General features: G+C 41.3%; 1 protein-coding gene across 4 annotated transcripts in view; it reads left to right on the top strand.

The window, feature by feature from the left end:
* The first annotated feature begins 3,325 nt into the window (after nucleotides 1-3,325).
* sufu.S (SUFU negative regulator of hedgehog signaling S homeolog) overlaps nucleotides 3,326-15,516 on the top strand; it is a 19,364-nt gene continuing 7,173 nt past the window's right edge. The window contains exons 1-5 of one of the 4 annotated variants that reach the window (XM_018227447.2): nucleotides 3,554-3,684; nucleotides 7,086-7,187; nucleotides 8,681-8,815; nucleotides 13,558-13,694; nucleotides 14,813-14,955. In XM_018227447.2, the coding sequence (XP_018082936.1) occupies nucleotides 8,715-8,815; nucleotides 13,558-13,694; nucleotides 14,813-14,955 (381 nt within the window). In that variant the 5' untranslated portion in view covers nucleotides 3,554-3,684; nucleotides 7,086-7,187; nucleotides 8,681-8,714. Of the gene's footprint in view, nucleotides 3,685-7,085; nucleotides 7,188-7,268; nucleotides 7,290-8,680; nucleotides 8,816-13,557; nucleotides 13,695-14,812; nucleotides 14,956-15,516 lie in introns of those variants that run through there. The other 3 variants (XM_018227446.2, XM_018227444.2, XM_041570946.1) reach the window with 3 other exon arrangements.

The raw sequence follows: 15,516 nt of genomic DNA, 5'->3' as shown, positions 1-15,516 counted from the left end.
TGTGACTGTGGGATAGCAGGTATAGTAGGGAGAGATGGTGTCTATAGTAACAGTGGGATAATAGTCTCTGGGAAGGGAGTGTGACTGTGGGATAGCAGGTATAGTAGGGAGAGATGGTGCCTATAGTAACAGTGGATAATAGTCTCTGGGAAGGGAGTGTGACTGTGGGATAGCAGGTATAGTAGGGAGAGATGGTGCCTATAGTAACAGTGGATAATAGTCTCTGGGAAGGGAGTGTGACTGTGGGATAGCAGGTATAGTAGGGAGAGATGGTGCCTATAGTAACAGTGGATAATAGTCTCTGGGAAGGGAGTGTGACTGTGGGATAGCAGGTATAGTAGGGAGAGATGGTGCCTATAGTAACAGTGGAATAACAGCCTCTGGGAAGGGTACTACTGTAGGTATTCACAATATTGGCATTACTTTAAAACCAATGAATGTATAAACCACAAAATAGATATTTTGTATTTTTATCCAGAGAAGAGGGTGTTCTTTTTATGCATGTAATGTTTCATCTTCTTTACTGTTCAGTGCACCTTGCCCCTCCCCTGGGAGTTGTCCCTGCCATTATAAGTGATGATACTTTTTACCCCACAGCAAATTACATGCTGGCAGGTACAGTTTGCAGGTGTCATAAAGGTAGTGCATGTGGGCAGATCCAGATATTCAGCGAGGCCATCATCGTTTCAAGAACACAGAGGCCCAAACAGTCCTCTATGGGCCAAATAAATAGTAACTGTCTATAGCATTTTACAGCAGCCTCTCTGGCATTTGCCAGAATGTACAGAACAATGGGAAGGTAATCAGATAGCAGCTCCCTGACACAAGATAACAGCTGCCTGGTAGATCTAAGAACAGCACTCAATAGTAAAATCCAGGTCCCACTGAGACACATTCAGTTACATTGAGTAGGAGAAACAACAGACTGCCAGAAAGCAGTTCCATCCTAAAGTGCTGGCTCTTTCTGAAAGCACATGACCAGGCAAAACCCCTGAATCCTTTGCGAAAGATCGGCTGAATACCGAACCAAATCCTGAGAAGGGGAAAACATTTTTTACTTCCTTGTTTTGTGACAAAAAGTCACACGATTTCCCTCCCCATCTCTAATTTGCATGTTCAAATTAGGAGTCGGATTGGCCGGGCAGAAGGTTTCAGCTGAATCCGAATCCTGCTGAAAAAGGCTGAATCCCGAACCGAATCCTGGATTCGGTGCATCCCTAATTACAACTAAAAAAAAAAAAAATACACTTGCTGGTTCAGGAATAAAATTTTACACGGTAGAGTGAATTATGTGCAGTGTAATTTAGAAATAAAAACTACATCATAAAAATCATGACAGAATCCCTTTAAGAACAAAAATAAAAGTTGACAGCTTAAATTGTCTGTAAATAGAGAAATACATTTAAGTCCTTCCAAACAATATTGATCGGAAGAAGTGATTTCACAAAAGGCTCCTTTACGGGATACCTAAACCTTTATCAATTCAGTTATAGGACATTAACGAAAACACAAGCATCTCTTTAGAAGAAGGGAGTCTCCATCTTCAGCTGCTAGTAAAGATGCCATGCGGGGGCATACATTAGCTGCCAAATAAGCACCTCCAGACTGAATGGATATCCTATTAACCTGAGTTTTAAGCTGATGTTGTTGGTGCTCTGGACAGGTTTACTCAGATACCCCTTGATCTGTAACCATATGAATAATACATGAGTAGAATGCATTGTGCATGCTGATAAAGGCTAAGCATACCCTGCAGCTTACATTACCAAGGTTAAAACGTTACCCTTTTTTCTGCCATGAGTGTGCTACATTATGTGCTTCTACCAAACAAAAAGCAAGAACTGATCCGGAAACATACATTGGCACTTTGGACAACTAAACCCTTGCTATAGATGCTAGCTTAGCCCCCCCTAGCCACTGCTCCATGTTCCCCCAGTGGAAGTCCACAGTTTGAGAACCACCTACTTTTTTAGGCAGTGCACCTTTAAAGGACCAGTAACATAATTTTTTTTTTTAAATGTGTTTCTTTTTAATGAAAAAAAAACACCAAGACAGATTTCACTTTTAATTTGCAAAGCTTTTAATAAGAAATTACTTACTGATTCTCTGCTTGCGCTCCTCTTCAGACACAGCGATGATCCATTGCGCAGCACTCGTTTCTCCTCCCTGCCTACTATAGGAGATAGCCTGGGAGGAGAAATCGAGTGCCGCACAATCAGTGGCGGAACTACCGGGGGAGCAGGGGGTGCGAGCGGGCCAGGGCAGTCCGCGCGCCACTTTGTGGCGCATATTCCCGGCCAGTTCCGGGTGTACGGAGGAGGGCGGGGGGCCCGGCTGCGTGTCCTGCGCCAGGGCCTGCCCCCTCTAGTTACGTTTCTGCGCACAATGGATCGTCGCCCTGTCGCCATTTCTGAATAGCGTTGCCACCTTTTCTAAAAAAAATTTTTGTCAGATTTCAAAATAGAATATAACAAAATCTGTTTGCTCTTTTGAAAGAGGAATTTCATTGCAGAATTCTGCTGGAGCAGCACTATTAACTGAGTTTTGAAAAAAACATGTTTTCCCATGACAGTATCTCTTTAAAGTTAAGGTGACAAGCCCCTTTGAAGGGGTTGTTCGCCTTTCAGTTAACTTTTAGTATGATGTAGAGAGTGATATTCTGAGACAATTTGCAATTGGTTTTCATTTTTTATTGTGGGTTTTGAGCTATTTAGCTTTTTATTCAGCAGCTCTCCAGTTTGCAATTTCAGCAGTCTGGTTGCTAGGGTCCAACTCACCCTAGCAACCATGCACTGATTTGAATAAGCGACTGGAATATGAATAGGAGAGGGACTGAATAGAAAGATGAGTAACAAAAATAAACGTGTAGCCTTACAGAGCGAGCTGTAAAGCGTCAAAAGAAAAAGGCAAAAAAAACTATAAATACTAAATAATGAAGACTAACTGGAAAGTTGCTTAGAATTTGTCATTCTATCACATACTAAAAGTTAACTCAAAGTTGAACCACCCAGAGGGCTCCATTTCGCCTCCTATACGCCAGATATATTTGAATAAACAATCCGCAAAAGTAAACATATATCGAGCGGGTAGGTCATCTCACATTTTTACAGTAAAAAAAATATGCCGATAATGGCACAAACGAAACAACCACAAGGCCGAAAAGGCGGAACCCTTTGATGTTTATGATTGAAAGACATTACAGCCAATTGAAAGCAGAACGAGTCCTGGACCGCACAAACACCGAGCTTCCGGAACAAGCAATTGGCACAGAGACTAAAAAGGGGCCGTGCTAACTGAGGCGAGGATTATTGGCAGTGCCATCAGCCAATCAGCGGAAGACGCCCCCCCTCAGGACCACCATCTGCGTTCCAGCAACAAGTTTTCCCAGGTGTCTGCTGGGTGGGAGTTTACCGTAGTTTGTGGGGGAAGTGATAGTTGCCTGTTGTTCTGCTGGGCTCCTCCTAAGTGCCGACTCTTCTTGTACCCCCACCAAACATTTGTATATTGTCCCGGGTGACTTTTACTTTCAAGGGGTATGGAGGAGCTGCGGCCTAGCGGTGCCCCCGTGCCCCAGGCTTTCCCGTCCCTGTTTCCTCCCGGTCTACACACTATATACAATGAGTGCCGAAGGCTTTATCCGGAGCAGGCGAACCCTCTCCAGGTCACGGCCATAGTGAAATACTGGTGAGTATTCCAAAACTGCTGCTTATAAGGGAAACTACAACTACCAGAATCCTCTGCGGCAATCTTTGCCAGATCACGTGCCTAAACTCTTTGTGTATATTACTGTATGCATTGTAACTTTATAGGAAAGGGAGGCTGTGCCTGTAGAGCTTTACACTGTATTGTAATTTTACTAACTGTCTATGGAATAAAGTGCTTTGATCTCTATGTTTATGGGCCTTGTGGCCTAGTAAAGAACCTTCAGATGTGTTTACCTTAGGGTTTGTACTGTTAATTACCCAGCAGAGTCCTTAAAGGGGTTGTTCACCTTTAAATTTACTTTTTTTTGTAACTTTATTACAATTTGCAATTGGTTTTCATTTTTTATTATTCATGGTTTTTGAGTTGTTTAGCTTTTAACGCAGCAGTTCTCCATTTTGATATCACTCCAACTTGCAGTAAAGAGTGACTAAGGTTTATCAGAGCACAAGTCACATGACTGGGGGGCAGCTGGGAAACTGACAATATGTCTAGCCCAATGTCAGATTTCGAAATTGAATATAAAAAAAAGTTTGCAGTTTTGAAAAATGGGTTTCAGCGCAGAATTCTGCTGGAGCAGCTCTATTAACTGATGCGTTTTGAAAAAAAAGCATGTTTTCCCATATCCTTTAAGCACTCTGATTGCTAGGGTCAAAATGACCATAGCAACCATCCATTGATTTGCATAAGAGACTGGAATATGAATAGGAGAGGCCCGAATAGAAAGATGAGTAATAAAAACTAGCAGTAACAGTATATTTGTAGCTTTACAGAGCATTTGTTTTTAGATGGGGTCAGTGACCCCCATTTGAAAAGCTGGAAAGAGTCAGTAGCAAAAGGCAAATGATTTAAAAACTAATAAAAATAATAAACGAAGACCAATTGAAAAGTTGCTTGTAATTGGCCATTGTACAACATACTAAAATTTAACTGAAAGGTGAACCACCCCTTTAATTTTTGCCCTTACACATTCTGGTTTTGGGCACAAGTTATTTAACTTTATTATTTATTTATTTTTTAACATTAGCAAAAAGTGCCAATTCCTCATAGCATGCTACATATCAGCCCATGGGCCCAATTGATGGACACTGTATGACCCGACATTCCCAGGGATGGCCACAGGCTAGTCTTCTGTTTGTTGGGGATGGTCAGGAGTGTTTGTGCCAAAAGGCAAGTTGAGAAATTTTGTCAGGTAATGCGAAGAAACATATTTCCATTTTTTAGAGGGGATCTCCACTTTAAAAAAAAAAAAAAAATGACTTTTTAATAGTGAAAGAAAATCAATTTCTAAGCAACTTGCCATAATATAATTTAACAATTTTCAATGGTTTCAAAACCGATTGTAAATATATTTGCTGTTAAAGGACAAGGAAAGGCTGAATACAATCAAGGGTCTATGGAAAGGCATACCTTAAGGCAGTGATCCCCAACCAGTGCCTTGTAAGCAACATGTTGCTCTCCGACCCCTTGGATGTTTCGCTCAGTGGCTTCAAGGCAGCTGCTTATTTTTGAATTCCAGGCTTGGAGGCAAGTTTTAGTTGCATAAAAACCAGATGTACTGCCAAACAGATACTCCTGTATGCTGCCAGTCCACAAAGAGGCTACCAAATAGCCAATCACAGCCCTTCGTTGGCACCCTTAGGAACTATTTTCATGCTTATGTTGCTCCTCAACCCTTCTTACTTTTGAATGTGGCTTATGGGTGAAAAAGGTTGGGGATCTCTGCCTTAAAGGAGAAGGAAAGCCCCAGGGCGCAAAACCCCTCCCCCCCTCCCGTGTATTGCCCCCCCTCCCTCCTCCCCCCTGGCCTACCCCTCCCGCTGGGCAAATGCCCCTAACTTGTTACTCACCCCTCTGCGCAGGTCCTGTCCACGGAGTTCACAGTCGCCATCTTCTCCCACGCGCGTCTTCTTCCTGCTCTGACCGGCGTCTTCTGGCGCATGCGCAGTAGGAACAGGTACCGGTACAGCTCTATTGCGCATGCGACGAATGTCACGAAGTGAAATCGGAAAACTTCGTGACATTCGGCGCATGCGCAATAGAGCTGTACCGGTACCTGTTCCTACTGCGCATGCGCCAGAAGACGCCGGTCAGAGCAGGAAGAAGACGCGCGTGGGAGAAGATGGCGACTGTGAACTCCGTGGACAGGACCTGCGCAGAGGGGTGAGTAACAAGTTAGGGGCATTTGCCCAGCGGGAGGGGTAGGCCAGGGGGGAGGAGGGAGGGGGGCAATACACGGGAGGGGGGAGGGGTTTTGTGCCCTGGGGCTTTCCTTCTCCTTTAAAGCAGAAAGAAAGCTAACAAAGCAGTTTATTTCCAATAGATTAGCCACATCAGTGCAAGCTAGAATGCTTTATGTATACTGTAGAATGTTTTACCATACCTGAGTAAACTGCTCTAGAAGCTCTCTGTTTGTTTAGGATAGCAGCTGCCATATAAGCTTGATGTGACATCACTTCCTGCCTGAGTCTCTCCCTGCTCAGTCATAGCTCTGGGCTCAGATTACATCAGGGATGGGAGGGGGGAGAGGAGCAAACTGAGCATGCTCAAGCCCTAGCCCTGGAGGTTTATGCTGAAAACAGGAAGTCTGGTACAGAAGCCCATGAGTACACAATAGAAGGAAAGAAATGTGGTGTTTCTTTTGACAGAGGATTTAGAACAGCATTACTTTGAGGGTTTACTGGTGTATTTATATAGACCTTTCTGATAAAGCTTACTTAGTTTTAGCCTTTCCTTCTCCTTTAAGGGCAGACACACACTGCTATTTCAGGAGATTAGTCGCCCAGTGACAAATCAATTCTTCTTTGAGCGGCTAATCCCCCAAACCGGCTAGAATGTAAATCGCCGGCGGGATGGCACTCGGAAAGTTTCATTTTCCGACGTTGACTCACGAGGAAACTTTGGGCGACTTCGGAAAGCCAAAGCGATCTGCTGCCATCCCGCCGGTGGTTTACATTCTAGCCGGCGGGAAGGCAGTTTGGGGCGATTAGTCACCCAAATAAGAATCGAATTGTCGCTAGGCGACTAATCTCCCGAAATAGCAGCGTGTGTCTCTGCCCTAATGCTTTGTAACTGTACTTCTGTTTCTGTCTGTCTATGCGATCACAATCTGTAGTTGTCCGGAAAAAAAACTCCTAATGCACTGGCCTATTAGCATTAGCAATGTACCGTGCTTATATCTAGTCGCTCTGCATGAAATAGGCTTAATAAAGATGATGGCCACAGTCGATAACTGCATGGAAGATGTGAACAATGACATAGCCAGTATTTAAAAAATCACATTTAAAATTAGCAATCAGGGAGAGGAAGTGCTGACTTAATTAACAATGCTCTTCTGAAAGTAAGCCTTTTTTTTTTTTTTTTTTTGTTCCGGTTATGCACAGTTGAGTGAAAGCCTCAAAAAGTTGATTTTTCTGCTTATGTGCCTGCCCAGAGGAAAGAAGACAGAAGATTGTGACAAATGAGCTTCTACAGAAGTACCCCAGGCTAGTGCAATTTTCTGCTAATAGAAGCACCAGCCCCGGGAATCTGGTATTCTAATAAGGAATTGTATCACGGGGTGCCTAAAACTTTGGCATCCTTCCCCAGTGAGTTAATCTTTAGTTCCCCTTTAAAAGGAGAGCTGCCTCACATTAAATTGCATTAATAAGCAAAATTAGAGAACGGAAGGGGATTGATAAACACAGTTTTTATCATAAATAGTAGGGATGCACCGAATCCAGGATTCGGTTCGGGGTTCGGCCAGGATTCGGGCTTCTTCAGCAGGATTAAATTTTGCCCGAATCCTAATATACATATGCAAATTAGGGGCGGGGAGTCACAAAACAAGGAATTAAAAAATGTTTTCCCCTTATTAGGATTCGATTTGGTATTCGGCCGAATCTTTTGCAAAAGATTCAGGGGTTCGGCAGAATCCAAAATAGTGGACTCGGTGCATCCCTAATAAATAGCTTTAAAATCACTGATCATTATTATTGTATTTTGGAAAGTTGTTTAGAATGACATGCTCTTGGTGCGTTAGCAGATAAAATTATTAGTTTGGACGGCTGAGCTGGTCTGTTGAAACTGACCTCTGTCTGGTGGTCTATTGAAACTGACACTCATGCGGATGCTGGGGCATTATGATCAAATTGGCCAAATCTGTGTGTGCTATGCATTCAATGCATTACATTTAGAATGGGGTTCACTTCCTTTTTTCAATAATACAGAAATTGCTAAAATACAATCTACCTTAATTGTAATGCTCGGGAATGGCTTAATTCATACACAAAATGTAAATAAACATTGATGGAATGTTTAGTAAGCTGGCTCCTCAAACTTTTGTTTTTGCTTCAATCAAGATGCTTATGCCTATACAGATATAGGTTCCATTATCCGGAAACCCGTTATCAGAAAGCTCCGAATTATGGAAAGACCGTCTCCCATAGATTTTATTCTATCCAAATAATCCTTTTCTCTGTAGTAATAAAACAGTAGCTTTTACTTGATCCCAACGAGGCAAAACCAGCCTATTGGGTTCATTTAATGTTTACATGATTTTCTAGTAGACTTGGGCCATGAAGATCTAAATTACGGAAAGGTCTGTTATCCGGAAAGCCCCAGGTACCGAGAATTCTGAATTAAAAGTTCCATACCTGTATTCATTTTGAATGCGTATGGTGTACTGCTCTTTATTTATTTTTTCCAACCTTCCGTGTAGGGGTCTGGAACTTACTGTATTTCTCTGAAGCTGCTGCTGAATTCCAACTCCCATCATCCTACAAAAGCCGAAGGCTACCATGATATTCAGGGAGTTGTAGCACAGCAGAATTGAAAGGGCCATATGTACATGTTTCAGACTCTAAATTGTAATGTGTAAAAATGTTTGTGTGTTCAGTGTCCCATGCTTTTGATTGTAAAGCACTGGGACTTAAAATAAATGTTTTTTTTTTTTTCTTCTTAAATCAGGTTTGTAACATTCAATGTATTTATTTTTTAGGCTGGGTGGACCAGACCCACTAGATTATGTGAGCATGTACAGGAGTCTTGGCAATCCAGCACTCGATGTCCCTGAACATTGGCACTATGTCAGCTTTGGCCTGAGTGATTTGTATGGTGACAACAGAGTCCATGAGTAAGTTCACACAACAGTGTGTATATATATTTTTTCTAATATTGTAAAGATTGTATGTATTTTGAGGCAAAAAATATACTAAAAATTATATGACTAGAAAACACCTCTGCGTATTGTCCATTGATTCTAGTTTTCAGTGCTTGAATAACGGTCTCAAACATGGCATTGCCTGGTATCTACTTGGCATATAATACGCAACAAAACATCATTTTTTAAGTCCGTTATTGGCGATTGTACTATTAGGTCCATTAGTAATTCATTTATTTTAACACCCTATCTGTTTGTCACCATTTATACAGAACAGATAACAGACAAAAAATGCATCTATTAGATTAAAATGCTTATGCTGAAATAGGTTATGGTATATCTTTGTTCATACTGTGATAAAGGGGGCTGGTTGTGCACTATCTATGCTTATGGAGTACCATTAGGGTCCCCCCAAAGATAACCATAGCCCCCCCTTATATTTCATGTTATGCATTCTGCTAGCTCATTGACGTTTCATAAAGTTATAGGTGATAAGGAGACTTGAAATGGACAGCAGCAGCAGGCACGGACTGGCAATCTGTGCATTCTGGGAATGCCAAATAAAGACTGTGATTGGATATTTGGCAGCCCCTATGTGCACTGGCAGTGTAAAGCAGGGGTCCCCAATCGTGTTTTTTTTCTCCCCCATGAGCCACATTTAAAGGGGAAACAAGCCCCCTACTAATACACCTGTGTTGCTCCCAAACTTAAAAATTAAAGAATTAGGGGCAATTACAGGAGTTAACATCTAGGCTGGGGGGGGGAGCAGGGAGGGGGCTATGTAGGGTAGGGGTAGCGATTTTTAATAGCAGGGGGTTTAGTTCTCTTTTAAATGTAAAAACAGTTTGGGAGCAACACAGGTGTGAAAAAAGTCCCTGGGTGGTAAACAAGGGCTATGAGCCCTATGTGGACTGGCAGCCTACAGGAGGCTCTATTTGACAGGACACCTGTTTTTTTTTTTGTTTTTTTTCATTCAACCAAAACTTGCTTCCATCCAGGAATTCAAAAATAAGCACCTGGTCTGAGTCCACTGGGAGCAACATCCAAGGGTTTGGTGGGCAATGCGATGCTCATAAACCACTGGTTGGGGATCACTGCCTTGGGGATCACTATTTAATGGGCTGGTGGGGGGCTGCTTGGGCCTCTTTGTATTTGAAATGCCAGGGCCTATTTTGAATCCCAGTCCAGGCCTTGAGTACATTACAGGCGGTCACAATAAATGTATCCCCGTTGTTATGGCTTTAGATCAGAGATGCTTTTTTTGCTCGACGAAATTCACTTCCAGAGCCAGTAATGTCAGAATAATCATAATTTATTCATATAGTGCCAGCAAGTTACACAGCGCTTTACATCTTGCACATCTTCTTTTAACACAATGGGCCCCATAGAGTTTTCCTCCTTTATGGAATCTGGTTTTTGGCTTAGGTTTCCCAAGGTATGCGGCAAGTTGACAAGTTTAAATTGGTGTGTGATACCCATTTGTGATGAACCCTTCCTCCCCACATCATACCCCAACCAAGACACAAAGGGGGCCCATTTACTTAGCTCGAGTGAAGGAATAAAACTTCGAATTTCGAATGGTTCTTTTGGCTACTTCGACCATCGAATTGGCTACTTCGACTTCGAATCGAACTATAAATCGACCATTCGATAGTCAAAGTACTGTCTCTTTAAGAAAAAACTTTGACCCCCTAGTTCACCACCTAAAAGCTACCGAAGTCAATGTTAGCCTATGGGGAAGGTCCCCATACGCTTTGCACGCTTTTTTTGGTCGAACAAAAATCGTTCAATCGATGGATTAAAATCGTTCGATCGAACGATTTTTCGTTCGATCGAACGGATATCGCTAAATCGAATATCGAAGTCGAAGGATTTAACTTCGACAATCGAATATTGAGGGTTAATTAACCCTCCATATTCGACCTTAAGTAAATTTGCCCCAAGGTTTTCTAATGGAGCTGCAGTTATGTTAAATCATGTCTCGCTGTTTCAGTTTGATCTCGATAGATCTTTGTGTAACAGCGGGCTGCGGCTTTATTTCCAACCGAGAGGTTGCCTCCCCGCAGGGTTTCCTTTGTTTACACTGGTCCGTGCTAGTGCAAGTATCTGTGAGTCCATGTTGGCACCTTTTCTAATTGTGAAATGACAGAATCAATAAAGTCTTTGTAAATGAATTTATCCTTGGAAAGTCTCCGAAAGGGCACTAGTCTCCTGGAACGCTTCTCCCTCTGCGCTGGAGGCAGACCTCCCTGGAAGAAATTGGTAACATACGGAAACCCTTTTTTCGCAAGTGTATTTGGTTTCAGATTGTGATTTGTTTGAGGTAGTTAACGCCATTAATAACACTGACGAAGGGAAAAAAAATAATTAGGCCACCAACTGAGACTGATTTACTTTGCTAGATTTGAGCTCCCACACATGCTTGCATGTTCCAAATGTATAAAGGGCAACTAAAGGGTGCATATACATTTCATTTTGTTGCACAATCAGGCTGCTTTAAGGCTAGGACTCCACAAGCGTTTTCGGCACAATCTGATGCACTGCGACAAAACGCATGAGACAAAAATAAGGTAAGTAATAGAATTGGTGGGGAGTCCTACCCTAAAGGTACTCCTTTTTATACTATAGGCCTGCTGCCAACATGGTGCAACATTTTACTTGTGTGAGATACAGTTAAACTACAGTAGGCAAACTGTTTATTTTTTTCTGGGCCACACACCTCCAAGACAGCAGAGTTCAGATGGCAACATTTAATAAAGCATATGCCATATCCATCATTTTGGTGAATACCGAAATTCCCCAAAGATCCAGCTGAATATAAACCCTAATTTGCATATTACATTTTTTTTTTTTAAATGCATTAGTTGTTAAACAAAATATTGCTGTATTTCGTTTTCAGAGATGTAATGGCCAATATAAGCTGGGGATCCGGTCCTTTCGGGCAGAGCCTGCACATTATTGGTCCATTCATGGGGCCTTTATGAGAGTGGCTGAAAATTTTATCCTTCACTTGTTACACCCCCACACACACCGCTCTATATCTGGGTCCCTCACCTATAGTCAAGATTGGATCACTGTATACCTCAAAAACCACAGATTATTGAGGAGAAAATACAAATATAGGGTAGTATTTTATAAAAAAAAAAAAATAGTGACACCCTTGGTGCTTATTATATATTTAATTTGTGCTTAGTCAACTAAAAAATATCCTCCATAAGTGAAAAAAATAGTATCCAATAAAGATATGGCGATTTTAGTAAATAAATAAAAACATTTAAAAAAAAATATCATAAAAAATGGAAAATTACAAAAATTGAAGAAAAAAAATGAGAAAAAAAGTGACAAAATAAGATCCACGCTTTTCACAGTGCTGCCAAAGGCTTATATTGTAGTTTAGTGAAAACCAGAACTTAAAACCGCACTATTCCCGGTGGTATATTAAACTCACAAGACATGAGTTATGCAGGTGTTTCCGATGATCTTTGTTCCTTGCTTGGGCATAAAAAAAGTGACATGTGCAGAAGCGCTTTTACAACTTTAATAAATATTTAAAATGCACTCACAGACGTTCTTGGTAAAACCGCATATAAAATCCGCATAAAAGTCTCTATTTGCTGCTTTCGGTTTCTCATCGTCTTTTACCGTCCACTGCGCATCTTTGTGACACGCTTCCACAGCTCCCAAAATTGGTAGTCCTCACTAACGCGTTTCGCCGACTGGCTTCTTCCTAGAGCTTTTGCACTGTGAAGTGTGGACCTTATTTTGTCACTTTTTTTCTAATTTTTTTTCTTTTCATTTTTTGTAACTTTCCTTTTTTTATTTTTCCATTTTTTTTTCAATTTTATTTATTCGCTTACTAAAATCACCATATGTTTATTGGATACTATTTTCTCCCTTATGGAGGATATTTTTTAGTTAAATAAGCACAACTTGAATACATAATATGCACCAAAATTTTTTTTTTATAAAATACTACACTATATTATTTGTATTTTCTGTTTTTCCCTTCAATAATCTGTTTTTTGAGGTATATAGCGATCCAATCTTGGATATTGTCTTTTTCCGGGGCAGAGGAGGGCCCTGGTGATCGCTGGACTGTGAATACAACTCTCCAGAGATTCGAACTTGAAATTTGATATCCCTCACCTATAGTGCTCCGGGTGCTGGGCTCCGAACCCGTAGGAAGGGGAGAGAGTCCACTATAAGAGCAATATGGTCACACACCTCACAAATGTGAAATAAAGCATCGTTGAATGTTTTTCCCTTTTTAATTGAATTCAGATGTGAAAAACAAAGCTTTATTTCACATTGTTGTTGTTCACAGGGGTTGTTGTCATTATGTAGACACAGAGATCAGCAGCGGGTATAAATTATCTGTAAGATAGCTTGGCTTTTAGTGCTACTGCCTGGTTCCTACACTGAAGCCAAAAGAATTCTCTATTCTAGTGAATGAATGCAGCCCAGGCAATTATGAATATGCTTTATTTGTTGCAGTAGTATTTAGAATTTAGTGAAATGTGTGTTTTACAACAAAATATTGAATCTTTTGTGTTTTCTGCAATTGCGCAGGCATTCTTTTATTCTGCTTGGATGTAATGGTTTTTATAGCATATTTTCTCATTTCCAGAACATTTTAAAAGATGGTACCATTTAAGCATATGCATATAATGTCAGCCAGTATTAATATACAAGTTCTTTATTTTTTTCCCCTCCAGATACACAGGGATTGATGGCCCAAGTGGTTTTGGCTTTGAGCTTACCTTTAGATTGAAAAGAGAGGCAGGCGAATCTGCACCTCCGACATGGCCAGCCGAATTGATGCAGGGTCTTGCAAGATATGTCTTCCAATCTGGTAATGTAATTATATTATTTAACAGATATTCCTGGGAGTTCCCAGCACTTCCAAGTTGCTTCGTAGGGAACATTGGGAAGCACCCATGGTTTAACATTATGTATACCTAGTGGTAGACCATTTAGCTATATTTTGCTGGAAAACAGTATTTTTTTCATTTTCACAGAGAACAGCAAATTATCCACAGTAATACAAGAATAAGATCTATTCTCTAGAATGCATGCAATCTGGGGTTTCCGGGATAAGGGATCTTTATGTAATTTGTACATCATCATACACAATCAATCAAAGCCTGTGACAAAAGTACCAGTATTGATCAACCAAGACAAAAAACAAGGACCATCAACACCTGACCTCAAACTCTATATTAAGGCTGTGGGCACACAGGGGGTAATTTATCAACACTGGGCAAATTAGTCCATGGGCAATAACCCATGGCAACCAATCAGATTGCTGCATTCATTGTTCATCTTGCAGCTGGTTTCAAAAAGCTAATCACTGATTGGTTGCTATAGGTAACTGCCCATGGGCAATTTTGCCCAGTGTTGATAAATCAGCCCCACAGACTGAAAGGCTCTACTGCTCTTGGACTTCATATTTTTGCAAGCAAATTTGCTCTGTGCCCCTGCTTCATGGATTTGAATCTAATCAGCCAGCGTGTATACACACACCACAGAGGTCAGCCAAGAGATGCCTCCTTTCATGCATTTGGGCTGACCTCCGCTTCAGCTTCGCTGTGTGGAGCAGGGGCACGGAGCAGATCTGCTTCCCTCAGCCTTCCAAAATACACAGTCTGAGAGCAGTTGAGCCTTTCAGCCTGTGTGCCCATAGCCTTATGGGGCCTTTGGCTGTCTCAGAACTGCACAGACTTTGGCACAAAATTGCCAGTTATTCATACAGATTGGCCCATTAGCCAATGGCTCTGGGATCCCTTAAGTTCCTAACGCATATGCTTTTTCCCTGTCTTTTATAGTTTCTTTCAGCAGTGTTTGTTTTGTTTGTATTTGTGCAAGTATACAGTGGGAATTAAAGCATCAAAGAATTGTATATGTGTTTAGTGAATGTAAGCTTTTATCTGATGCAATCCCCTCACTCCTCCTCCTCTTTCTGTAATTCAGAAAACACATTTTGCAGTGGTGACCATGTGTCTTGGCACAGTCCTCTAGACAACAGTGAGTCTCGAATTCAGCATATGCTCCTGACCGAAGATCCTCAGTTACAGCCTGTGAAGACGCCTTTCGGAATGGTTTCATTTTTACAGGTTCGGATGCTTAAAAAGTTAACTGTACAGATAACCATGTTCTGCATGATTTCTGTTTTTTTAAAGATACTTATAACACAAACCGAAGGAGCTTCAATCTTTTTTTTTTTTTTATCCTGGTAGAGCATAAAAATCCTGCCTTTTTGCCAAGCTTCTGGCTTGTATTTCTGTTTATCAAAATCCCCTTGTAGCCATCAAAGATTAACTTCCCATTTGATAGGTTTTTAATTCTATGCAGGCACACCAAACACATATGGTAGTTCGGAAAGGACAAGGTGCTCCAGAATAAATTGTATGACTCACCGAGTAGTAACAGTGGTCCGGGTGCTCCAGACCCCCAGCTTTAGGGAGCAGTGCAAAGAAGAAAGCAGGGCCGACCGGCACTCAACGGATCCACAGGACCATAGAAATTGTTGATGAATGATGACTAAGCGCCCTGAATGGGTGCGAAATGCCTAGATGGAGATTCAGATTTATATACTTTTAACTTTGTATTAAGAAAATATTCCTTTAATTCAATTTCTCTGGTCCAATGCAGATAAAGCCTTGGTTGGTCAATGC

The sequence above is a fragment of the Xenopus laevis genome, chromosome 7S (genome assembly GCF_017654675.1).
Source record: "Xenopus laevis strain J_2021 chromosome 7S, Xenopus_laevis_v10.1, whole genome shotgun sequence".
NCBI lineage: Eukaryota > Metazoa > Chordata > Amphibia > Anura > Pipidae > Xenopus > Xenopus laevis.
This window is presented reverse-complemented; position numbering and strand designations above follow the sequence as displayed.